The 26706-nt window shown below is 46.3% G+C and overlaps 1 protein-coding gene across 1 annotated transcript in view; it reads right to left on the bottom strand.

Moving 5' to 3' along the window:
• Positions 1–26706, bottom strand: part of LOC147083909 (scavenger receptor cysteine-rich domain-containing protein DMBT1-like) — a 47374-nt gene that overhangs the window by 10528 nt on the left and 10140 nt on the right. Inside the window, exons 4-12 of the mRNA XM_085980053.1 lie at positions 21401–21715; positions 18604–18918; positions 17124–17438; positions 15194–15508; positions 1665–1982; positions 1504–1581; positions 1098–1415; positions 921–962; positions 612–728 (exon numbers count right to left, since the gene is read on the bottom strand). Coding sequence (XP_085836179.1) covers positions 612–728; positions 921–962; positions 1098–1415; positions 1504–1581; positions 1665–1982; positions 15194–15508; positions 17124–17438; positions 18604–18918; positions 21401–21715 — 2133 coding nt within the window. The remainder of the gene's footprint in view (positions 1–611; positions 729–920; positions 963–1097; positions 1416–1503; positions 1582–1664; positions 1983–15193; positions 15509–17123; positions 17439–18603; positions 18919–21400; positions 21716–26706) is intronic.

Raw genomic sequence — 26706 nt, forward strand, 5'->3', positions numbered from 1 at the left:
TTTGGAAGCGCGAGTAAGGAGCTGATGGTTCTTTGGCATGTCCCGTCAGTGTGAGAGGAGCCTTGCTGTATACACAGTACAGGAGTGTGCTGGGCGGGTGAGATAGGTGTGGAATAGTTGTGTTGGGATGTAGAGTAATCACCGGAGAATGCAGAAAGTCCTATAAAACTGTCACCTCTCAACATGGTGGACAGAACCCGGTCAGAGCGTTCGAGATTGGGCATCCGGACCCAGAAACTGAAGGGGTGGAACGGACACCCAATGGATAAAGGAAGCACTACAGACCAATAAATAACTGAGCGCACAGCCCAGACAGTTCAATAAACTTTCTGTCCCATTGTTGCAGCAATTAAATTCTTCAGGAATCTCATGTACCGGCTGATGAACTGGGACAGTGAATGTGGACACTTTAAATAACTCTCCCTTTTAAATGTCACATTTTACTCATTCGAGCAGCACATTGAATGGAACAATTCGCCAAAAGCGAATTCAGATTTATTGCTAACAAGACAACATGACACTCTATGGAAAATGAAGTGAACTGGAGACTCGCCCGGGTATGAAGCGATCTGAGATCAAGTGTTAATTCAGCGGCAAGATATGAGCCTCACCTCTTCTTGTGGACTTTCTCTGTATTACCGTCATCAGTGCGATCAGCTCACAGATTAGAAGGACTCCGAGGGTTATGCAGACGGCAACAGGGATGGAGGTGGTTTTTCCTCCCTGTCCTTAATCACAAGATTACAGAAAGGTTTAACACAGACACAGTCCGCCTTGTATTTTAAAAATGTTCCAGTCAATTTGGAACTGCTCACATTATCTACAGAAATTAACACAACCAAGAAAATGTCAATAACACCAATACCACTAATACGAACGCTAACATTAATACTAATAATAGTGCTAATAATGGTAAGCACCTGCAGGTGTGGACGGAGAAGCAGTAGGAGGCAAATCGAGTCCTGTGGAATATATTGTACAAACAGTTCATCAACTTCAAATATAAGGATTTTATATTGAAAATATAAACGTTGTTCTTAATTTCCGCAATCCATGAGTAATGATCACAGAACGAGAAAACGCCCTGCGACCCTTACCGGAACAAATCACACTGGCATCTTCCTTGTGATCACAGTCATGTTGACCTGCCGGTGAGGAACGACAGTCGGACAGAAAGGATTCACTTCCGGTGCACTTCACCTCATCCAGCCAGATAAGGCCGGCCCCCTGGGCAATTGCGGCCCCTCCTGCGGCCAATAGAGCGGGGCCGCAACCCAGCTGTCTGCAGACAACATTGGAATCGGCCATATCCCAGGAGTCATCACACACCGTGCCCCAGCTGTTATTGGACAATATCTCCACTCTCCCGGAGCAGTTGGTGTTGCCTCCAACCAGGCGCAATGGTTGTCCCGAGTCTATCACAGAGAATCATTTATTGTTATTTATTTAGTACAAGCCTGGAGTACAAGTTAGATAGTTGATATAATGAAGAGGAGGAAGCACCTGGTGAATGTTCATGTTTAGGATCAGATTCTCGATCGCAGACCCTTGAGCTGTGGGGCCTCTCCGTCACTTTGACTTCTGTTGAGAAGAGAAATATGCTGACTCTATTGGACAGCAATGTTTTAAATGACACCCGCACATTGAACGGTTCCTTGTGTTACCTGAACAAACAACACCTGCATCCTCCCTGTGATAACAGTTGTGTTCCCCCCACGGGTCTGACTGACACTGCCAGAGGAAGGACTCGTGTGATTTACATTCCATCTCATCGAGCCAAATGGTTCCGGATCCCGCTCCGAATAACCGAGTGTTATACTCAATAGATATGAGGGGGCCGCACTGTAACTGTTTACAGATCACTTCTGCATCATGTCGATCCAGTTTCTCCGAGCACACTGTTCCCCAGGTCCCATTGTAGAACACTTCCACTCTTCCCTCACAGCGATGCTTTCCTTTCACCAGCCGCATCTCTTTGTGCTCTGTCAATGAAACAAGAAATGTCCAGGTGGTTCGATTGGTAACTCTGTGTGTTCATACTGCACAACACATATTGCACCGGTTGTGTTCACTAGTGTCGATAATTATTTCAGAAATTTAATGGAAATACAGCTAGAAATCGAAAATAAAACAAACAATAAAAACAGAGCATTCTGGAAATACTCAGCAGGTCAGGCAGCATCTGCGGAGAGAGAAACCGAATTAGATTTTCAGGACGATGACCATTCGTCAGAACTTGAATAAAGTTAGAGATGTAACAGGTTTTAAGCAAGTGCAGGAGCGGGAAATTGGGGAGGGGAGAAAGAACAAAAGGGAAGGTCCGTGATAGAGTGGAAGGCAGGAGAGATTGAGAGACAAAAGAGATGATGGTGCAAGGCAAAAGGAGATGGTAATGGGGCAAAAGAAACCAATATGTGTCGAGAGGAGGTATTAATAGGAGTAACAGAATCATCAGCAATAGCTACTGCAAGAAAACATTTGGGCAGAGGTTATGATCTGATATTGCTGAACTTAATGTTGAGTCCTGAACTCTGTACATTTCCTTACCGAAAGATGAAGTGCTGTTCCTTGAGTTTACGTTGAGCTTCATTGACTGGTGTAGGAGTTTGAAGACAGCGAGGTCAGAGTGGGAGGGGGGCAAAGAATAAAAATGACAGGTAACTGGAAGCTTGGTGTCAGCTTGCAGACTGAGTGGAGGTGTTCCACAAAGCGAACACCAATCTGCGTTTGGCCTGCCCAATGTAGAGGGGACCGCATCGTGAGCAGCGAATGCTCAATACTAAATTTAAAGAAGTACAAGTAAATCGCTGTTCCACCTGGAAGGAATGTTTGGAGCCCTGGATGGTGGGAAGGGAAGTGGTAAAATGGCAGCTATTGATTCTCCTGCGCTTGCATGGGAAGGTGCTGTGGGAAGGGGACGGGGTGTTGAGGGTGATTGAGGATTGGACCAGGGTGTCGCGGAAGCAACAGTCCATTCAGAATGCTGAAGGGGGAGGGGAGATGTGTTTGGTGGTGGGAACATGCTGGAAGTGGCAGAAATGTTGGAGGTTGATCTGTTGAATGTGGAGGCTGGTGGGGTCGAAGGTAAAGACAAGGGGAACCATATCGTGGTTCTGCGAGGGAGGAATGGGGTAAGAGCAGAGGTACGGGCAATGGAAAGGACAGTTCGAGTGCCCTTTCAACCATGGTGGAGGGGAATCCTCAGTTGAGGAAAAAGGAAGACATATCGGAAACACTAGGATGGAAGGTGGCATCATCAGAACAGATGCGATGGAGATGGAGAAACTGGGAGAATGGAATAGAATCCTTACAGGAAGCTGCCTGGGAGGAAATGTAGTTAAGTTAGCTGTGGGAGTCAGTAGGCTTATAGCGGATATTGGTCGATAGCCTATCCCCAGAAATGGAGAGAGAGATGTCGAGGGCGGGAAGAGTCTCAGGTTGACCATGTCAAGGCCAGGTAGCGCTGGAAATTGTTCACAAAGTTGATGACATTTGCCAGTTCGGCACAAAAGGAGGAAATGGCATCGATACAGTCACCAACATTCCAGAATCAGATGTGAGGAATGGGGCCTGACTAGGAATGGAACAAAGAATGTTCCACATATCCCACGAAAAGACAAGCACAGCTACGGCTTCCCAGAGCAATGCCATTTATTTGGAAGAAGTGAGTGGAGTCAAATGAGATGTTGTTCAATGTGAGAACATTTTCAGCCAGGCAGGGGAGAATGGTGGTGGATGGGAACTGGTTGACCCACCATTCAATTAAGAAGCTGAGAATCTTCAGGCCGTCCTGGTGGGGGATGGATGTGTAGAGTCCATGGCGAAAAGCAGATGGGTAGTGCCAGGAAACTGGAAGCTGTTCAAGTAGTGGAAGGTGTCAGAAGATTCATGGATGCAGGCGTGAAGAGGCTGGATAAGTTGAGAAAAAAAGTCGAGATAGGAAGGAATCATTTCCATGGGGCGAGAACAGGCTGAAACATTGGGTCTACCAGGGCAGTCCTGTTTGTAGATCTTGGGATGGATGTAGAATCGGGCTGTGTGGGGTTGGGGGTCTATGAGGTTGGAGGCCATTGAGGGAAGATGCGGTCGGCAACCGTCTTTCAAATGATGGCTTGATGTTCGGTGGTGGGGTCTTGGTCCACGGGGAGGTACGAGGTGGCTTCAGAGACTGGGCGTTCAGACTCTACAAGTTAGAGGTCGGTTCGCCAATCAACAGCAGCGCCACCCTTGCCAGCAGGTTTAATGACAATATTAGGATTAGGTACGAGAGAATGGATTGCTGCAATGTCAGAGGGAGGTAGATTAGAGTGAGTGAGTGGAGCAGAGAAACTGAGACGGCCGATGTCACGTTGGCAGTTCCCAATGAAAGGAACTAGAGACGGTAGGAGGCCAGAGCAACGGGTATAGGGGGAACGAGAATTCTGAAAATGGTAGGAAGCATTCTCTGTGCGGGGGCAGATTCTGGCCAGATAAGTGGGCACGGAGGTGATGGTGATGGAAGATTAGTGCAGCATTGTGCCGATCTCGAAATTCACTGAGTTAGGGGCGTATGGGATGCTGATCATATGGGGTCAGACCGGATAGTAAAAACACAGCAATTGCTGAAATTGGAAGTTCGATGTCAGCTCAAGGAACAGCTCCTCGTCTATTGATTAGACACATTACAGCCTTCCGGATTCAAAATTGAGTTGAACAATTTCAGATCATAACTTTGCTGTATTTCTTTCAGATGGCAGCCATTGCTGATGATTCTGCTGTTCCCATTTACACCTCCACTAGACCCAACTTTAGTTTCGTTACTTGTCCCATTACCATTTCCTTTTGCTTGGCACTATCACCAGTTTTGTCATTTATTCTCCCCTGACTTTGCGTATGTTCTTTGCTCCACTCCCAGCTTTCCCACTACTGTACTTGCTTAAAAACCTGTTACATATTTTTCCAGTTCTGGTGAAAAACCATCGATCTGAAACGTTAACTCTGTCAGTGTCACCAAAGATGCTGCCTGACCTGCATAATATTTCCAGTATTTTCTGTTTTTATTTCAGATTTCCAGCAACTACAGTGTTTTGCTTTTATATGTAATAAAGAATAGTCAACACGGATTTTAAGAGAAAGTCATGCTTTACCAACGTTATTGAATTAAAGAAGAAGTTACAGACAATACAGACAAGGGTAATGTGGTGGGTGCAATATACATGGATTTGAAAAAGGTCTTCGATAAGTTAGCACGTCATAGAAACAGGACTGACGTCAGGCGATGTGGAGTCAGAGGACAAGTAGCAGAATAGATAGCTCGCTGGCTACAAAACAGAAAACAGATAGTTGGGGTTAAAGGTATTTATCAGACTGGTGGAAGCTCAGAACTGGTGTTCCCCAAGGATCGGTGCAGGGACTGCTACTGTTCATCATTTGCATAAACGATTTGTACTTGGGATTTGGAAGTACAATTTTAAATAAATGGAGTACACCAATCTGGGGGCTATAGTTAATACCGAGGAAGATTGCAACAAAATATTAGAAGATATTAATAAACTTGCAGAATGGGTGTGTAAATGGTAAATTAATTTTTTTATCGGTAAGTGTTAGGTGGTGCATTTTCATAAGCAGCATAAGGAGGCCACAAAATCTTTGGAAAATAAACGCTTAATTGAGATAGAGGAACAAAAGATACACTTAAACTAATAATTAAAACTAGCAATGGAAGTTAACAAGGGCATAAGAACGCAAACAAAGCAAGGAGGTTCAATTCAAGTGGAATTTAATTGAAAAGCAAGGACATTACTTTAAACGATAGCAAAATACTGCAGATGCCGGAAATCCGAAATAACAACAGAAAATGCTGGAAAAACTCAGCAGGCCAGGCAACATCCATGGAGAGAGAAATAGACTCAACGTTTCAGGTCGAAACCCTTTGTCAAGACTGAAAAAGCACACGGAATGAAACAGATTAAAAGGCCAGGCTGGGAAAGAACAAAAGAGAAGTGAAGAGACATTAAGCGGTATTCAAAACGAGACGAGATGGTGGTAGGAATAGTGGAGACAATAAACGGCTCTGGATTAGATGTGAAATGCGCTGGCAGAATGGGAGGCAGCTGCCATGTGGGAGAGAAAAAAAGGGGGAGGGCCAAAACAAAGTTATGGATAAAAAATATAAGTAAAAATGTAATGGGGGCCGAGGTCTGAGTGGAATGGGGCGGTGAATTAAAAGGACTGGTGACCGGAAGCTCGGGGTCATCCTTACGGACTCAATGGAGGTGTTCTGCAAAGCAGTCACCCAATCCACGTTTGGTCTCCCCAACGTAGAGGAGACCACATCGTGAGCAGCGAATACATTATACTAGTTTGCAAGAAGTACAAGTAAATCGCTGTTTCACCTGGAAGGCGTGTTTGGGGCCCTGGCCAGTGGGAAGGGGGGGAGGTATAAGGGCAGGTGTTGCATCTCCTTTGGTGGGATCACGTTGGAGGTGGCGGAAATGGCAGAGGATGATCCATTGAATGTGAAGGCTGGTGGGGTGAAAGGTGAGGACAAGGGGAAACCTATCGTGGGTCCGGGAGTGAGGGGCAGGGATGAGGGCAGATGTGCGGGTGATAGAATGGACACGATCGAGGGCTGTGTCAACCATGGTAGAGGGGAATCCTTGGTTGAGGAAATAGGAAGACATGTCGGAAGCACTGGTGTGGAAGGTGGCATCGACGGAGCAGATGCAGGGGAGATGGAGAAACTGGGAGAGTGTATAGAGTCCTTACAGGAGTCGCAGTGGGAGGAAGTGTAGTCCACGTAGCTGTGGGAGTCAGTGGGCTTGTAGTGAATGTTGGTCAATAACCTATCCCCAGAGATGGAGATGGAGAAGTCGAGGAAGAAACATAGAAACATAGAAGATGGGAGCAGATGTAGGCCATTTGGCCCCTCGAGCCTGCTCCGCCATTCAATGAGATCATGGCTGATCATTAAACTCAGTACCCTGTCCCTGCCTTCCCCCAATATCCCTTAATCCCTTTAGCCTTAAGAAATATATCCAAAAGCTTCTTCAATATATTTAATGAATTGGCATCTACTGCCTTCTGTGGTAGAGAATTCCACAGGTTCACCACTCTCTGGGTGAAGAAATTCCTCCTCAGCTCTGTCCTAAATGGCTTCCCCCTTATCCTTAGACTATGACACCTGGTTCTGGACTCCCCCGCCATCGGGAACATCCTTCCAGCATCTAATCTGTCTAGTCCTGTTAGAATTTTATAAGTTTCAATGAGATCCCCTCTCATTCTTCTAAACTCCAGCGAGTATAAGCCCAATCGGCCCAAGCTCTCCTCATACGTCATTCCTGCCACCCCAGGTATCAGTCTGGTGAATCTTCGCTGCGCTCCCTCCATGGCAAGAACATCCTTCATCAGATAAGGCGACCAAAACTGCACACAATACTCAAGGTGTGGGCTCACCAAGGCCCTGTACAACTGCAGCAATACATCCTTGTTCCTGTACTCAAACCCTCTCGCTACAAAGGCCAACATACCATTTGCCTTCTTAACCGCCTCCTACACCTGCATACTTACCTTCAGCGACTGGTGCAAAAGGACGCCCAGCTCTCGTTGCACTGCCACTTCTCCCAATCTATTGCCGTTCAGGTATTAATCTGCCTTCCTGTTTTGGCCACCAAAGTGGATAACCTCGCATGTATCCACATTATACTGCATCTACCATGCATCTGCCCAATCACCAAACCTGTCCAAATCATACTGGAGTTTCTCGGCACCCTCCTCACAGCACACACACCCACCCAGCTTTGTGTCGTCTGCAAACTTGGAGATATTACATCTAGTTTCCTCGTCTAGATCATTAATATATATTGTGAATAGCTGGGGTCCTAGGACTGATCCCTGCAGTACCGCAGTAGTCACAGCCTGCCACTCAGAAAAAACCCCGTTTATTTCAACTCTTTGCTTCCTGTCTGCCAACCAGTCATCTATCCACGTCAGTACCTTGCCCCCAATCCCATGTGCCTTAAGATTACACGCTAATCTCTTATGCGGGACCTTATCAAAAGCCTTCTGAAAGTCCAAATACACCACATCCACTGGTTCTCCCTCATCTGTTCTACCAGTTACATCCTCATAAAATTCCAGTAGATCAGTCAAGCACGATTTACCTTTTGTAAATCCATGTTGACTTTGCCCGATCTTGTCACTGTTTTCCAAGTGCTCTACTATAATATTTTTTAGAATGGACTCTAGCATTTTCCCTACTACTGATGTCAGGCTTACTGGTCTATAATTCCACGTTTTCTCTCTACCACCTTTTTTGAACAGTGGGGGAACATTAGCTACCCTCCAATCCATGGGAACTGTTGCAGAGTCTATAGAATTTTGGAAGATGACCAGCATTGCATCTACTATTTCGAGGGTCACTTCCTTAAGCACCCTAGGATGTAGATGATGAGGCCCTCGGGATTTATTGGCCTTCAATCGCGTCAATTTCCCTAACACCATTTCCCTACAAATACTGATTTCATTCAGTTCCTCCCTCTCATTAGAACCTATGTTCGCCGACATCTCTTGGAGATTATTATTGTCCTCCTTTCTGAAAACAGAACCAATGTATGTATTTAATTGATCTGCCATTTCTGTGATCCCCATTAAAAATTCCCCTGATTCTGACTGCAAGGGACCTATGTTTGACTTCACCAATCTTTTTCTCTTCACATGTCTATAAAAGCTTTTACAGTCAGTTTTTATGTTCACTGAAGCTTACTCTCATACTCTATTTCAACCTCTTGATTAATTCCTTTTTCCTCCTTTGCTGAATCCAAAACTGCTCCCAGTCCTCAGGTTTACTGCTTTTTCTGGCCAATTTGTATGTTCTCTCTTGGGTTTTATGCTATCCTTAATTTCCCTTGTTATCCATGGTTGAGTCACCTTTTTTGTTTTATTGTTATGCCAAACAGGGATGAACAAATTCTGTAATTTATCTGTGCGATCTTTGAATGTTTGCCATTGCCTATCCACCCAATCGATCCTACCCAGCTCGCAACTCATATCACAGTAGTTTCATTTATTTAAATTCAGGACCCTAGTCTCTGAGTCAACTACTTCACTCTCCATCTTAATGAAGAATTCTATCACATTTTGATCGCTCCGCCCCTAGGGGCCTCGCGCAACAAGATTGCTAATTAATCCTTTCTCATGACATATGGAAATGTCATGGAAAAGGACAGGGATGGGCCGGAAATAAAGGTTCTAAATTGGGGGAAGGCCGATTTTAATAGGATAAGGCAGGATCTGGCCAAAAGGGACTGGGATCAGCTACTTGTGGGAAAATCTGCATCGGAGCAATGGCAGGCTTTCAGAAGGGAGATTGAGATCATACAATGGCAACATGTTCCCGTAAAGGTCAAGGGTGGTTCCAAAAACCACAGGGAACCTTGGATAGCTGGGGATATACGAGAATGGATTAGGAAATAAAGGAGTGCTTTTGGCAGATACAAAAGGCTAAAGACGGAGGAAGCCCTAGAGGAGTACAAAAAGTGCAGGGGGATACTTAAAATAGAAATTAGGAGATCAAGGAGGGGCCATGAAATAACACTGGCGAGCAAAATAAAGGAAAATCCTAAGATGTTTTATAAGTATATTAAGGGCAAGAGGATAACTAGGGAAAAAATAGGGCCTATTAGGGACAAAAGTGGCAATCTGTGTGTGGAGCCGGAAGATGTAGGAGGGGTTCTAAATGAATTTTTTGCATCTGTTTTCACTATGGAGGAGGACGATGTAGACATAGAAATAGGGCGGGGGGACTGTGATATGCTCGAACATATTAACATCGAGAGGGAGGAGGTATTGGCGGTTTTAACAGGCCTAAAAATGGATAAATCCCCAGGCCCGGACGAAATGTATCCCAGGCTGCTGTGTGAGGCAAAGGAAGAGATTGCGAGGGCTCTAACACATATATTCAGGACCTCTCTGGCCACAGGGGATGTGCCAGAGGACTGGAGAACCGCTAATGTAGTACCATTATTCAAGAAGGAAAGTAGGGAAAAACTGGGGAACTACAGGCCTGTGAGCCTAACATCAGTGGTAGGAAAATTATTGGAAAAAATTCTGAGGGACAAAATTAGTCTCCACTTGGAGAGACAAGGATTAATCAGGGATAGTCAACATGGCTTTGTCAAGGGAAGATCATGTCTGACTAATTTGATTGAATTTTTTGAGGGGGTGACTAGGTGTGTGGATGAGGGTAATGCACTGGATGTGGTATACATGGATTTCAGTAAGGCCTTCGATAAAGTCCCGCACAGGAGACTGGTCAAGAAGGTAAGAGCCCATGGAAACCAGGGTGCCTTGGCACATTGGATACAAAACTGGCTTAGTGGCAGAAGGCAGAGGGTGATGGTCGAAGGTTGTTTTTGTGACTGGAAGCCTGTGGCCAGTGGGGTACCACAGGGATCGGTGCTGGGTCCCTTGCTGTTTGTGGTCTACATTAATGACTTGGATATGAATGTAAAAGGTATGATCAGTAAGTTCGCGGATAATACAAAAATTGGTAGGGTGGTAAATAGCGAGGAGGGTAGCCTCAGTCTGCAGGACGATATAGATGGGTTGGGCAGATGGGCGGAACAGTGGCAAATGGAATTTAACCCGGAAAAGTGCGAGGCGATGCACATTGGGGGGACTAACAAGGCAAGGGAATACACAATGAATGGTAAGACCCTAGGCAAGACGGAGGGGCAGAGGGATCTGGGTGTGCAAGTACACAGATCCCTGAAGGCGGCGGAACAGGTGGATAAGGTGGTAAAAAAGGCATATGGGATACTTGCCTTCATTAGCCGAGGCATAGAATATAAGAGCAAGGAGGTTACGATGGAGCTGTATAAAACACTGGTTAGGCCACAGCTGCAATACTGTGTGCAGTTCTGGTCGCCACACTACAGGAAGTATGTGATCGCTTTGGAGAGGGTGCAGAGGAGATTCACCAGGATGTTACCAGGGCTGGAGCGCTTCAGCTATGAAGAAAGACTGGGCAGATTGGGTTTGTTTTCCTTGGAGCAGAGGAGGCTGAGCGGGGACATGATTGAGGTGTACAAAATTATGAGGGGCATAGATAGGATGGATACTGAGGAGCTTTTTCCCTAAGTAGAAGGGTCAATAACTAGGGGGCATAGATTCAAGGTAAAGGGTGGGAGGTTTAGAGGGGATTTGAGAAAGAACTTTTTCACCCAGAGGGTGGTTGGAGTCTGGAACTCACTGCCTGAAAGGGTTGCGGAGGCAGGAACCTTCACAACATTTAAGAAGCATTTGGATGAGCCCTTGAAATGCCATAACATACAAGGCTACGGACCAAATGTTGGAATATGGGATTAGATTAGACAGGGCTTGATGGCCGGCACGGACACGATGGGCCGAAGGGCCTCTATCCGTGCTGTATAACTCTATGACTCTATGACTCTATGACTCTACAGTACGCAGTCTAAGATGCCCTTGTCTCCAGTTGGTTCCTCGACATATTGGTCCAGGAAAGCATCCCGTATACGCTCCAGGAATTCCTCCTCCACAGCATTGTTACTTATTTCGTTAGCCCAATCTATGTGTAGATTAAAGTCACCCATGATAACTGCTGTGCCCTTATTGCACGCTTCTCTAATTTCCCATTTAATGCCATCCCCAATGTTCGCATTACTGTTTGGGGGTCTGTATACCGCTCCCACTAAAGTTTTCTGTTCCTTGGTATTTCTCAGTTCTACCCATACAGATTCCACATCATCAGAGCTAATATCCTTCCTTACAATTGTGTTAATCCCCTCTTTACCAGCAATGCTACCCCACCTCCTTTTCCCTTTCGCCTGTCTTTCCTGAATATTGAATACCACTGGATGTTGAGTTCCCAGTCTTGGACACCCTGGAGCCATGTTTCCGTAATCCCAATCATATCATATCCGTTTACCTCTATTTGCACAGCTAATTCATCCACATTATTATGAATGCTCCTCGCATTAAGACACAAAGCCTTCAGGCTTGTTTTTAACACTCTTAGACCTTTTAGAATTATTATTTACTGTTGCCATGTTTGATTTAAACCCTTGATTTCTCTGACTGCTACCTTTGCTTGTCTCCTTCCTGTCTTTTGCTTCTATCATTGATCCCCTTTCATCTGCCTCCCTGCTCAGGTTCCCAACCCCCTGCCATTTTAGTTTTAACCTTCTCCCAGAGCACTAGCAAACACTCCCCCTAGGACATTAGTCCCGGTCCTGCCCAGGTGCAAACCATCCAGTTTGTACTAGTCCCACCTCCCCGAGAACCGGTTCCAATGTCCCAGGAATTTGAATCCCTCCCCCTTGCACCATTCCTCTAGCCATGTATTCATCTATTTCTACTCTGACTAGCACGTGCCACTGGTAGCAATCCTAAGATTACTACCTTTGAGGCCCTATTTTTTAATTTACCTCCTAACTCCCTATGTTCAGCTTTTAGGACCTCATCCCGTTTTTTAGCTACCTCGTAGGTACCTATATGCACCATTACAACTGGCTGTTCACCCTCCCCTTCCAAAATGGGAAGGGAAGAGTCAGAGATGGACCATGTGAAGGTGAGGGAAGGGTGTAAATTGGAGGCAAAGTGAATGGAATTGTCTAGCTCAGGGCAAGAGCAGGAAACGGCACCGATACATTCATCAATGTACCGGAAGAAGAGGTGAGGAAGGTGACCTGAGTAGGACTGGAACAAAGCATGTTCCACATATCCCACGAAAATGCAGGCATAGCTAGGACCCATGCGGGTACCCATAGCAACACCTTTGATTTGGAGGAAATGAGTGGAGTCAAAAGAGAAGTTGTTCAATGTGAGAACAAGTTCAGCCTGTCAGAGGAGGGTGGTGGTGGATGGGGAATGGTCTGGACTCTGTTCAAGGAAGAAGTGGAGTGCCATCAGGCCATCTTGGTGGGGGATGGAGATGTAGAGGGATTGTACGTCCATGGTGAAAAGGAGGTGGTTGGGGCCAGGAAACTGGAAAATGTTAAAGTGGCGGAGAGCGTCAGAAGAGTTGTGGATGTAGGTGGGAAGAGACTGGACAAGTGGAGAAAAGATAGAGTCGAGATAGGAAGAGATAAGTTCCGTGGGGCAAGAACAGGCTGAAACAATGGGTCTAGCAGGGCAGTCGTGTTTCTAGGTCTTGGGAAGGAGGTAGAAGCGGGCTGTGCAGGGTTGGGGAACTATGAGGTTGGTGGCCGCTGGGGGAAGATTCCCAGAGTAGATGAGGTCAGTGACCGTCTTGGAAACGGTGGTTTGATGTTCGGTAGTGGGGTCATGGTCCAGGTGGAGGTGGGATGAGGTGTCAGAGAGTTGGTGTTCATGTTCCGCTGGGTAGAGGTCAGTTGGCCAAACAACAACAGCACCACCCTTGTCAGCAGGTTTAATGGCATGTCAGAGTTGGATCAGAGAATGGAGTGCTGCAAGTTCAGTGGGAGGTAGGTTGGAGTTAGTGAGGGCAGCAGTGAAATGGAGATGGCCAATGTCACGGCGGCAGTTCCTTTTTCCTCAACCGAGGATTCCCCTCTACCATGGTTGACATGGCCCTCGACCGTGTCCATTCTATCTCCCACACTTCTGCCCTCACCCCTGCCCCTCCCTCCCGGAACCACGATAGGCTTCCCTTGTCCTCACCTTTTACCCCACCAGCCTCCACATTCAATGAATTAACCTCCGCCATTTCTGCCACCTCCAACGTGATCCCACCACCAAATGCATCTTCCCCTCCCCCCTCCTTTCAGCATTCCACAGGGAGAGCTCCCTCCGAGACACTCTAGTCCACTCCTCTATCATCCCCAGCACCCATTCCCCTTCGCCCGACACCTTTCTGTGCATGCGCAGGAGATGCAACACCTGCCCTTATACCTCCCCACTCCCCACTCTCCAGGGCCCCAAACAGCCCTTCCAGCTGAAGCAACGATTTACTTGTACTTCTTGCAAACTAGTATAATGTATTTGCTGATCACGATGTGGTCTCTTCTACATTGGGAAGACCAAACGCACATTCGGTGACCGCTTTTTGGAACACCTCCGTTCAGTACATAAGGGTGACCCCGAGCTTCCGGTCGCCTGTCATTTTAATTCACCGCCCCATTCCCACTCAGACCTCACTGTACTCGGGCACTTGCAATGTTCCACGGAAGCTCAGCATAAGCTCGAGGAACAGCACCGCATCTTCTGATTAGGCACTTTACAGCATTCCGGACTCAATATCGAGTTCAACAATTTCAGATCATAACCTCGGCCCCCATTACATTTAAACTTATATTTTATCCACATCTTTTGGTTTTGGCCCTTCCCCCCTAATCTAGAGCCGTCTTTTGTCTCCACTACTCCTATCACCATCTCGTTTCGTTTTCAATACCTCTCAATGTCTCTTCACTTCTCTTTTGTCCTTTCCCAGCCTGGCCTTTTAATGTGTTTCATTTCCTGTGCTTTTTCAGTCTTGACAAAGGGTTTCGACCTGAAACGTTGACTCTATTTCTCTCTCCATGGATGTTGCCTGGCCTGCTGAGTTTTTCCAGCATTTTCTGTTGTTATTTTTGAAATTACTTTAAAACATGTATGGAAACTTGGTTTAGAACCCACTTAGAGTAATGTATAGTATACTGGTCTAAAAAAGGATATACAAGCACTGGAGAAAGAGCAAAAAATGAGTTGTAAAAATGATACCAGAACGCAAAATTTAGAACTATCAAATAAGTCTGCATAGGCTGCGGCTCTTTCCTCTAGAAAAGAGAAGGCTGAAGGGTGTCCTCAAAGAGGTCTTTAAAATTATGAAGGGAATAGGTAGGTGGACATAGAGAAGATGTTTCCAATTGTGGGGAGTCCAGAACAAGGTTACCTGTATATAAAATAGCCGCTTGTCCAACAGGGAATTCAGGAGAAACCTCTTTACCCAGAGAGTGGTTAGAATGTGGAACTTGCTATCAGATAGAGTAGTTGAGGCGAATAGCGTAGATGCCTTTAGTTGAAGCTAGATATGTACATGAGGGAAACTGAACAGAAGGATATGGAGATAGAGTTAGATGAAGTACGGAGTGAGTAGGCACGTGCGGAGCAAAAATATCGCACAGACCATTTTGGTCAAATGGCCGGTTTCTGTGCTGTAGATTCTATGTAAAATCTCCCGAGTAAAGCCTCGCATATAACCCTGCAGAAATGAGCAGATAGAAAGCTCCCTTACCTGAACACACCACCCTCGCATTTTCTTTATGAGTACAGTCGTGTTTACCCCACGGTGCTGAGGGACATTCCCAGAGAAACGATTCGTTTCCCGAACAGTTCAGTTCATCCAACCAAACTGGGCCTGAGCCTGGTCCACAAGCAGTAGGAAGTTCCACATCCACCGCATTCCCGCAACCCAGCTGTTTGCAAACCACGTCAGCGTCGGCCAGGTCCCAGGAATCATCACAAACTGAGCCCCAGGTCCCACTGTAATAAACCTCCACTCGCCCAGCACATGGGCTTCCACCGTCGGACAACCTTAACTGCACGTGTCCTGTTAGAGAACAATACAGGAGGATTATACTTCAAATATACATTTATCTCATCACTCAATCCAAACATTGCTGCTTCTCCAGCTAAAGAAAATGGTGCTTTTAATGTGTCTGTGACAGGTACATGATATTATATCCCGCAACATCTGTCTGCACTTACATATTACATACAATTATACAGAATGTACAGCACAGAGTCAGGCCATTCGACCCAAGGGGTCCAACCCGGTATTCATGCTCCACACTAGCCTCCTCCCACCCCACTTCCCCTAATCCTTTCAGGATAACATTCTATTCATTTCTCCATCGTTCGATTTATTGCCTCCAGTTCTCCTGTTTGGTTTGGAATGCTGTGCACATAGATGTACAGCCAAATTAAGTTGTTTTTATTAATTGTGCCACTCACTTTATTTTTAACAATCAATTTATAATTCTGTTCTATAAGTGTATCTGTTCCCTAACCGTTAATCTTACCCGTATTGGTTACCTTGGTCTGACATTCACTCAGACCTCCTCTTTCTTTTATCTTCAGGCTTATGTTAATTTCACCAGATTCCTCCCCCCGTAATACTAGCTTATAGACTTATCCACAGCTTTATTTATCACTTCCGCTGCACACTGCATACTGCAGAATGCAACGTACGTACAGCATAATGGAACTTACACCATTTCAGGCCCAGAATGTCTGTCTACATTCATATGCTGTGTAATAACACTTAGACCAGTCCATGCCAAAACATCCTTCCATACTTATACACAACATAATGGAACTTAGACCAGTGAATCTCCAGCACATCTGTCTGCACGTTTATGCTGCACAATGGAACTGACTTGCAAACTCGGCCGCATTTGACCGCCGAGCTGATCTTCCAATCCCACGTGCTCTCCGTCACAAAGACCGCCGACTTCCACCTCTGTATCATCACTCACCTCCGTCCCTGCCTCGGCCCATCTGCTGCTGAAACGCCGTCCTCCCATCCTGCACCCTCCATAACCTTCAGCTCACCCGAAAACTCCTGATATCCTGACCCGCACCAGGTCACACTCACCATCATCCTTGTGCTCACTGCTTTGGATTGGCTTCCTGTCCGCCAAAGCCTCCAGTTTTAAATTACCATCCTCAGGTTCAAATATCTTCATGCACTCGACCCCCTCTATCACTATAACCACCTCCAGCCCGAATCATTTCGGGAACTCTACTGTTCTCCAAATGTGGCCTCTTGTGCATCATTCACTTCCTCCCTCCACAATTGGCGGCCGTGAATTTCTCCGTCTCGGTCCCAAGATCAGGAATTCCCTCCCTAAACCTTCCGCCTCTCCTGGTTTAAGACCAGCTCTTGAAACTACCCAAATGGCCAGGCTTTTAGTCGCCTGTTCTAATACCTTCATCTCTCTTCCTGTGAAGCACCTTACGAAGGTTGTCTTTCGTTTAAGGCGCTATATAAATGCAAGTTCTCGTTTTTTTCCAGTTCAGCCCGTATCCTCTCGCTTTTCGCTCACCCCCTGAGTTAAATAACCGATGTAGAGACACCGAGGAACAAATGACCAATTTACCACTTTTCTCAGCAGATTAGATATTCCCCTTGATGGTTCTGTAAAATTGAACCATTTGTTCACCTGAACACAGGACCCCTACGCCGATGCTGTCATTGAGAGATGGATTCAATGTGAATGAGCTGCAGTTCCGGAGCCGAGACTCGTTTCCTTCACACTGGACATCATTCACCCACACGGGCCCTTCACTCTCTCCGTACTTTGAAGAGTTATAAGCGGCTATCGCAGAGCCGCAGCCCAGCTGTCTGCAGACCACGTTGGCATCATTTAGGTCCCAGAGGTTGTCCCGCACTCTCCCCCAGCTGCCGTTGTAGTAAATCTCCACTCGCCCGTCACAGCGGCTTCCCCCATTAGTCAGTCTCGGCGGCCAACCTTCATCTACAAACAGAAACACATTGCGAGCAACGGTTAAACTGAGCAAAAATATCCCATAATTTACTAACTCTCACCCGGACAGTTATTGTTAATTTTAATGATTATATTTCTGTAATAATTACCCACAACGCTTGTAGGGTGATCCTCTCCGCCATTACCTTTTCTCAGTGAATTGATTTTAGAGAGATGCCGAGCAGCTTCCGGAGGCTAATCTGGGGAAAGGGGCTAAAAACTAACTGAGGGCGGGCGGCCCAGGCTGGCTATTGATATGAGCTCTGATCAAAGGCAGGAGCACGGGCACAAAATAGCTTCTGGCTGCTCACAGTTCAGCTGATGTGGAGAGAAACAAACAGAAGTGTAATTGATGGAGCGCTTCCCAGGACGGCCCAAAGCTCTTCACAGCCACTGAAGTACTTCTGATTTGTTGTCACTGCGACAGCAGCAGGACAGGCCGGAGGGGCTGAAGGGCCTCCTCCTGTCCACATGTTGCGATGTTTTAAGTGTGAAACGCGAGAGCTGATTTGCGCTCAGTCAGTTCCCACAAACAGCAATGAGATAACGGACCAGATAATCTGTTATAAGCTGGGGCTGGTTGATGGATAAATGTGTTCCAGGACACCGTGACAACTGTGATGTGCGGAAAGTTCGTGAAATAATCAGAGATACAGAGCAGTTTATGGATATTAAAACTCATCTCGCACTATTTATCTGGCAAGAAATTAACAGAATGTTCTGTTAAAATACAGCTGATGTGTGCGGAGAATTCTATGTTGATTCATATTTGAACCGGTAACATTGATAACGGTTCCAATACTGGTGCAGTGTTTCCGTGCTATAGCAGTGGTCCCGGGGGCTTTTTGCCGTTTCAATAGCTGTTGGTGGCGACCGCTGGGTGTTACTTTGTATTTACAAAGATTTACACCGTAACACGAGATATGTATTTATTAAACGTGCACTGGATTGAAAGCCTTTGATTCATTGCTAATATACTTCAGTCCAATCGACCGACACACACACCTCAGACTCGCTTAGTGTCAGAGGAAGAAGGTGATCTTGATCAGTAAAACGGGTGAATCAGTGACTTACAGAAATAGTGCCACTGGTGTGAGACTCTGCTCGACAGGAGAACAGTTGGTGTATTTCAGTTCAATACACTGAGTGGACTCACCCGAGCAGATGACACTGGTGTCATTTCCATGTGAGCAGCGAAACTGATCCCAGGATGAAACCGGACAATCCCACAATCGGGACTCGTTCCCCCGGCACCTGTAGTTCTCCTTCCACACTGGGCCGGTTCCCTCCCCAAAGTGAGCTGCTCCCGGGGTTGCGGTGACTGCCCCGCACTGAAGGTGCTCACAGACCACGCTGGCATCTTCTAAACTGAAATAAACATCACACAGAGTCCCCCACTGGTCTCCGTGTAGCACTTCCACCCGGCCGGAGCACCTGTTCTCCCCACCAACCAATCGGGGTCCATGGTTCCCTGTTTTGGAAACAAATACAGATTCAAATAGAATGTAAATCACCTTTAGTATATATAAGGGGCAAAATAGAAAATGGGGGAAGCTTATCCACCACTATCGCACGTCCGTAATTTATCAAATAGTTATTTCTTTGTAGCAATCAAAGTTACTGCAAGACCCCAAGAAGTTGTGTGATAACTCAAAGTTGACAGCTCTTCCTGAAAAACGAATGGATTGTTGGCCGTTATCTCAATGGGCTTGGAATATAAAAGTGAGGAAGTGATGTTTCAGTTGTACCGAGTCTTGGTCAGACCCAAACTGGGGCACTGCTCTCAGTTTTGGGCACCGCATTTCAGAAAAGATATCTTGGCCTTGGAGGTGATGCAGCGCAGATTCAGCAGAATGACAACAGTGCTTAAAGTGATGGAGGGACTGGGTGTTTAAGGTGGTGGATGGGCAGGCAATCAAGTGGACGGCTTTCATCTGGATAGTGTCGAAATTCTTGAGTATTGTTGCAGCTGCACCCAACTAGAGAGGATTCTATCAACTCCTGACCTGAGCCTTGCCGGTGGTGAAGAGGCATTGGGGAGTCAGAAGGTGGACCACTCGCTGCAGAATACCCAGCATCTGACCTGCTGTATTAGACACGGCATTTATGTGGCTGGTCATGTAGGGTTTCTAGTAAATGGCCACACAGAAAATATTAATGGTGGGGGATCGGCGATGGTAAAGCCAATTAATATCAAGAGGAGGTGGTCAGAGTATGTCATGTTGGAGATGGTCATTGCCTGACCCTTGTGTGGCACGAATGTTACTTGCGAACTATCAGCCCAAGTCTGGATGATGTCCACGTCTTGGTGCAAGTGGCCATGGCTTGCTTCATTATCTAAGGAATTGCGAATGGAGCTGAACACTCTGCAATCATCAGCAAACAGCACCACTTCTGACGTTATGTTGGAGGGAAGGCAACTTATGAAGCAGCTGACGATAGTTGGGTCAAAGACTGAAATTGCGAAGAAACTTTTCACATAAAGGGTAGTGGAAATCTGGAATTTCTCCACCTGCTCCCCAAAGGAAAGCCTTTGCATGCTGAGTTCAATCGAAATGTTCAACACTGTGATAGATTTTTGTTTGTTAAGGGTAGCAAGGAATATGGCTCAAAGGCAGATAAATAGAGTTGAGATACATATCAGTCATGATCTAATAGAATGACCGAACAGGCTAGAGGTACGGAATCTCCTATTTCTGATCATATGGATTTGTTTCCCATCATATCAGCTGTGGGGAGTAAAGAGAATTGATTCTATAATATAACTGCCCAATCTTCTCCCTCTGGCCTGATTGTACTGACCAGTGCGGGAGTACAGCCGCCCCCTGATACCCCGCTGTTCAGTAAGTGTGACTCTGGACAGGGTGGGTCGAAATGCTATTGCCATGTGGTACAATTAATAGGGCCTGGTGTTCACATCAAAGTATCTAATTAGGTCAATGCGCGTTTATGAAGTCAATGTCCGACTTTTGGGGACAATGGTCAATTATCTAGGTCAGTGAACAGTTAATGAGATAAGTGATCAGTGTCTTGTTACTACGATTGATGCTAATTAAAGTGACTGCAACACTGAGAAGTTCAGTGCGGGTCTCCTAAGTCAGTGTACCGGTAAAGTTGACGGTGCACGGCTGGTGACATCATTGCGCTGTTAATCAAGTGAATGTTGGGCTAATGACCGCAGTGCAGGCACCATCACACAGGAGCATCAGCAATGGAAATGGTGCCCGGGGTTTAGGACAGTGTCGGTTTAATGACGTCAGCGGATGGTTAAGGAGCGCAGTGAAGGGACCAGAAAGTCCGTGTTTGGGCAACGAGGACAATCGACCGCCCATAACATCAGTGCACGACAAATCAAGTCAGAATCAAGGGATGGTTAACAAAAAAGGAACCAAACTAATGACGTCAATGCACAGTTCATCAAGTCAGCTTATTTTTAGCAAGGGTTCTGAGTTGTTACTTAAGTTAACCTGTAGTTAATAAAGTCTGTAATTTGTTAATGAGTCAAAGTACATTGAACGATGTTCTCGGTCAATGATGTCAGCGTGTGATTAATGATGATAACCCGTAGTGAATGAGGCGGTGTCCTATTAATGAACCTACCGTGATGGTCTATGAGGTGTGCACAAGTTTAATGAGACAGTGCGCGACTAGCGAGTTGTTAGACACCGATTGTGACATCAACTGTCTAAGAGAAAAATACGTTCAGTGCAGGCGGTAAATAAACTAGCAACAAATCTGCTTACTTCAGAAGAAACCTTTAAGTTTAGAAACTTTCTATTGACAAATTATTGCGGATATTTTGACGTGTTCGGCCAGACCTATAACAATAATAGTAAACTGTAAGGACTAGTTTATATATGATATTGTTAGAGAGAAACACAGGAATGTCACCTTCCTCAGTTTTCCCAATATTAAGGAGGAAGTTGTCTGTTGTTCAGTAAGTCTGTACTCACCGGAGCAGATCACACTGGCATCGTTCCTGTGGGTGCACTGGTGGTGATTTACTGGAGAAAGAGGGCAGCCAACCAGACTTGTCTCGCTGCCTGTACATTCAAAGACATCACTCCGTAGAAGTCCAGTGCCCTCTCCAAAATAAGCCCCTCTTGGCACGGACACCGCGGCTCCACACTGAAGCTGAGCACAGGCCACATTGGCGTCATTCAAATCCCAGTGAAGGTCGCACACTGTTCCCCAGGTTTCACCGTACTGGACCTCCAGTCTGCCCGAGCATGGGGAGTCTCCGGATACTAGTCTAGGAAATCTGTGATCTGAATAATCATAATAATCACAATACTCACGATATTCACCATAAAATATTTGCAAATGAGTACACATCTGATTAATGACAGGTCTGACACTATTGGTTCTCAGATTGGTTCCATTCTGGTCCAATACCGATGATGCTGTTTTTCCTCTAACGCTATTGGTTATAATGTGACTGTCTGGCTTTTTATAATATTGCTTTATTTGTTGGTACCTTACCCAGTGGCCGTCACTCTGATGTTACAAACACGCACTGTATCAGCAGAGAGAACGCGGCAAAGTATCGATAGAGAGAGAAGAGTAAATCGAAGTCAAGCAATCTCTGTCCTCCCTGCACCCACTTTGGGTTGGCTCCACTGCCGGCCGCATCCATGTTCTCCTCCAGAAAGTAGAGGCCGAGATGGGCCGGCAGAGGGCGCCCTCGCTTTCACCCTGTAACTGAAGGACACCGAGGGGAGAATTTCCCGACCACCCCGTCTCCCTCCAGGAACACCCTGCCTTTACACAACACACGATGCATCCGTTTGATGATGACGGTTGGAGCCGGTACAGCTCATTAACCCAGAATGACCCTAAAGACGGCTTTTCGCATCTGCCTTGTCAATGATTCTATTTTCCTCAATCAATCTACACCAGATTCCAGACCAATCCTCCATCGCTCTCTGTGAGAAGAATATCCGGACACCAGTCCTAAGTCTGTCTTTCTCTCCCTTCAGTATTTCACACCTTGTTGTATTGACATGTTCAAATTAAAGTTTTTTTTATCTGATTCACGATTTCGCCCCATTTACTGCCTCCAGCAGATCACATCCCGCTACAAGGCCCATTATTCAGCACAGCGGTTTGTAGAGATCTGACTCCAGTTTTGGCTCTACACCACTTCCAGGGTTTAATTGTCCCCGTGTACCTCGTTACCGGAACTATACACGGTGCACAAGGCGAGGCCTGGTCAGAGCACTGTCTAGTTTAACTCTGAGCTCTTGTGCCTCGTGACCGGATGTATACACACAGCACAAGGCGTGACTGGATGGAGCTCTGTTCCGTGAAATCCAGACACCCTGATTTGCCCTGCACTCTTTTGCTTACATAGTTGAGCATTCGGTTTGTTTGCTGATTGCTGTTGTTCGCTGATTGGACATTTGAGGATCAAGGCCAAGAACTACGCTCGATCAAAAACAGATAGAGTCGTGAATTTCTAAATGCTGAAAAGGTAGAAACATTGAAGGCCCAAAGAAATTGAGGGGTACATGTACGCAGATCACTAAACTGCAGTGGTCAGTTACAAAAACATAATAAAAAATGCTAATGGAATGTTAGCCTTTATATCTAGAGGGCTAAAATGTAAACGGGAGGAGGTTTTCCTACAGCTATACAGCGCCCTGGTTAGACCACATCTGGAGAGCTGGGTCCAGTTGTGGGCACCGCACAACAGAACGAAGATATTGGCCTTGGAAGGAGTGCAGCGCAAATTCACCAGAACACTGCCAGTGCTCCAAGGGTTAAATTATGAGGAGGGATGACATGAACTAGGCTTGTATTAACTGAAGTTTAGAAGGTTAAGGGGAAATTTAAATGGTGTTTATAGAATTTTGAAAGGAACTGGTAGGACAGAGAGAGAGAAACTTCTTCCACCGACGGGGAGTCTGGGACCAGGGGACAGAACCTTTAAATCAGAGCCAGGCCATTCAATAGAGTTCAGGAACAATTCTTCATATTAAGGTTGGTAGAAGTGCGGAACTCCTTCCCACAAAAAGCAGTAGATGCAAGCTCAATTAATAATATTACATCGCCATATAGGGACCGATCTCTAACATCAGATTCAAAGTTTTACAGTGAAATTCCCATAACCAGTTATTCATTTAATCAAACACTTCAGCAAATGTCCTCACAAGACGACGACTATAGTGGACATGATTGATGAGAAACACGGGCCGGAGTGCAGATTTCCAGCCATGTTCTCTCTCTTCCCCACTCGCTCTCCCCTCGGTTCCTGTTTAACTGAGACAGAGAGTGCCGATGTGAAGGGAGCCGCAGTGATCCCGATCCTCCCTCATCGACCTCCGCCACTAACAGCGAGTAACCGTTCAGCACATACACCGAATTGCCCGGATTAATTTCAGGGAACGCAAATCCACAGTCAGTACAGCTCTCAGTAAACAGGATCTCTTAACTCCGACCAACACTTATGCTACCGGATCCAGGCCGTTCCCTTTTATAACCGGGACCCAGACCGCTCCCTTTGATAACCGGACCCAGACCACTCCCTTTGATAACCGGACCCAGACCGCTCCCTTTGATAACCGGACCCAGACCGCTCCCTTTGATAACCGGGACCCAGACCGCTCCCTTTCATAACCGGACCCAGACTGCTCCCTTTCATAACCGGACCCAGACCGCTCCCTTTGATAACCGGACCCAGACCGCTCCCTTTGATAACCGGACCCAGACCGCTCCCTTTCATAACCGGACCCAGACCGCTCCCTTTGATAACCGGACCCAGACCGCTCCCTTTCATAACCGGACCCAGACCGCTCTCTTTGATAACCGGACCCAGACCGCTCCCTTTCATAACCGGACCCAGACCGCTCCCTTTCATAACCGGACCCAGACCACTCCCTTTCATAACCGGACCCAGACCACTCCCTTTCATAACCGGACCCAGACCGCTCCCTTTCATAGCCGGACCCAGACCACTCCCTTTGATAACCGGACCCAGACCGCTCCCTTTGAGAACCTGGACCCAGACCGCTCCCTTTCATAACCGGACCCAGACCGCTCCCTTTGATAACCGGACCCAGACCGCTCCCTTTGAGAACCGGGACCCAGACCGCTCCCTTTGATAACCGGACCCAGACCGCTCCCTTTCATAACCGGACCCAGACCGCTCCCTTTGATAACCGGGACCCAGACCGCTCCCTTTGATAACCGGGTCCCAGACAGGTTGTGATAATCCTGGGAAATCCGCATTTTTATTTTCTCTTGCTGAACTGAACTAAATCAATGATTATATTATGCATTCTAGTTTAAAGATTTCATTGTGTTATTGCTTCATTTATAACCATACTTGTAAACCCTGATTATAACTGTACCTGTAAACCCTGATGTAATATGCCATGGGTAGACCTGATTAGATTTTAAAATGGAAAAAACCGAGCCGCTGGGCCTCCCTTGATTAACTTTTTAAAACTGCCTCTCAGCAAACATAATAATAAGAACAGACAGCGTGTCTGTGGGAACAGAACTAGCAAGGTCCTGTGTGGCTGCCACTTTGTCGAATGTTCTGATATCTGCAGTGAATTAAAAACATAGTCAAACAGCAAGGACACCACATCTCAGCCTATGGAGACATGTTCCGTTTGTGTTGCCAGAACCACCCCAGATAGGAGTCTTGATGGTCAAAAACAGATGATGTCAGGGTGTTACGGGATGAGGGCCTGACGGGGGCAGGCGGGATCATTAGGTTCGGGGCATCCCTGTAATTGTACACGGGCTTTCAGGTGTAAGTCAGTGATTGGGTTAACTGGTCCCCAGAGGCTTTGCTGGGATGAAGTATAAGAAGGGGGTTTCTGAAACACATAGATTGTAGAGACAGTCAGCAAAGAGCTTGGGAACATCCTCCAGACCAGCCGAGGAGGGATTCGGGTTGTTGGAGGACCCACACGCGTCACACCAGGCGGCCGGGCGAGCCTCGAGGCCAGGGCCGATTGGAGTTGAACCCTGGATATCGCGTCTTCTACCCAGGGCATAACGGGAAATATAAATCTTGATTGCACCTTGTTTAACTACCGCTCAGATGCTGTAATGTATCAAATCTCACTTAAACTGAACAAAATATAATTACTGTCACCAATACGGGTCAAGTCGAATCTTTTGGAACTTGGGAGTGAAAGGGTTAATTGGCAACGATCCAGAACCTCTACACGCTCCCTTTGATAACCGGGTCACAGGCCGTTCCCTTTGATAAGCGGGACACAGACCACTCCGTTTGATAATGGCTACCATCTCTGTACACGGATTGTTCCCCCAATAACAGCAGCTGCCCCCGAATATTCCCTCTTGCTTTCGTAATGATGAAATGTCATCGACCTGAAACGTTAACTCTGCCTTTCCACAGATGCTCCCTGACCAGCTGAGTGCTTCCAGCATTATCGGATTTTAGTTCAGATTTCCAGCAGCCGGAGTATTTTGCTTTTGTTTTAGAGGGAAATTCTGGGAATTTGGTGTAAATAAACACTTTGAGTTCGGGTAGTAGCAGAGTGGATAGTAAACAACACAATAAGTCATTTTTCTTGGAAAGTAAGTGCCTAAATTGGGTAGAGTAGCAATGGGATCTAGAGGTACAGGTACACAAATCATTAAAAGTAGTGACGCAAGTTAATAAAGCCATAGAAAAAGCAAACACAGGTTTGTTTCTAGAGGGACAGAATTGAAAAGGAGAATAGTTATGTTTGACTTGTATAGAACCTTGGTTGAACCATACTTAGATTATCATAGAAACATAGAAGATAGGAGCCCCTCGAGCCTGCTCCGCCATTCAATGCGATCATGGCTGATCATCCAAATTCTGTACCCGGTTCCTGTTTTCTCCCCATACCCCTTGATCCCTTTAGCCTTGAGAAATATATCCAAATCCTTCTTGAATATATTTAATGAATTCACCTCTGCTGCCTTCTGTGGTAGAGAATTCCACAGGTTCACCACTTTCTGGGTGAAGAAATTCCTCCTAATTTCTGTCCTAAATGGCTTACCCCTTATCCTTAGACTGTGATCCCTGGTTCTGGACTCCCCGACCATCAGGAACATTCTTCCAGCATCTAGTCTGTCTAGTCCTGTTAGAATTTTATGAGTTTCGATGAGATCCCCTCTCATTCTTCTAAATTCCAGCGAGTACAAGCCCAATCGATCCAATGTCTCCTCATACGTCATTCCTGCCATCCCAAGTATCAGCCTGGTGAATTTTCGCTGAACTCCTTCCATGGCAAGAACATCCTTCCTC

The sequence above is a fragment of the Somniosus microcephalus genome, unplaced genomic scaffold (assembly GCF_052327205.1).
Source record: "Somniosus microcephalus isolate GS21.2 unplaced genomic scaffold, FLI_Smic_1.0 scaffold19, whole genome shotgun sequence".
Classification (NCBI taxonomy): Eukaryota; Metazoa; Chordata; class Chondrichthyes; order Squaliformes; family Somniosidae; genus Somniosus; species Somniosus microcephalus.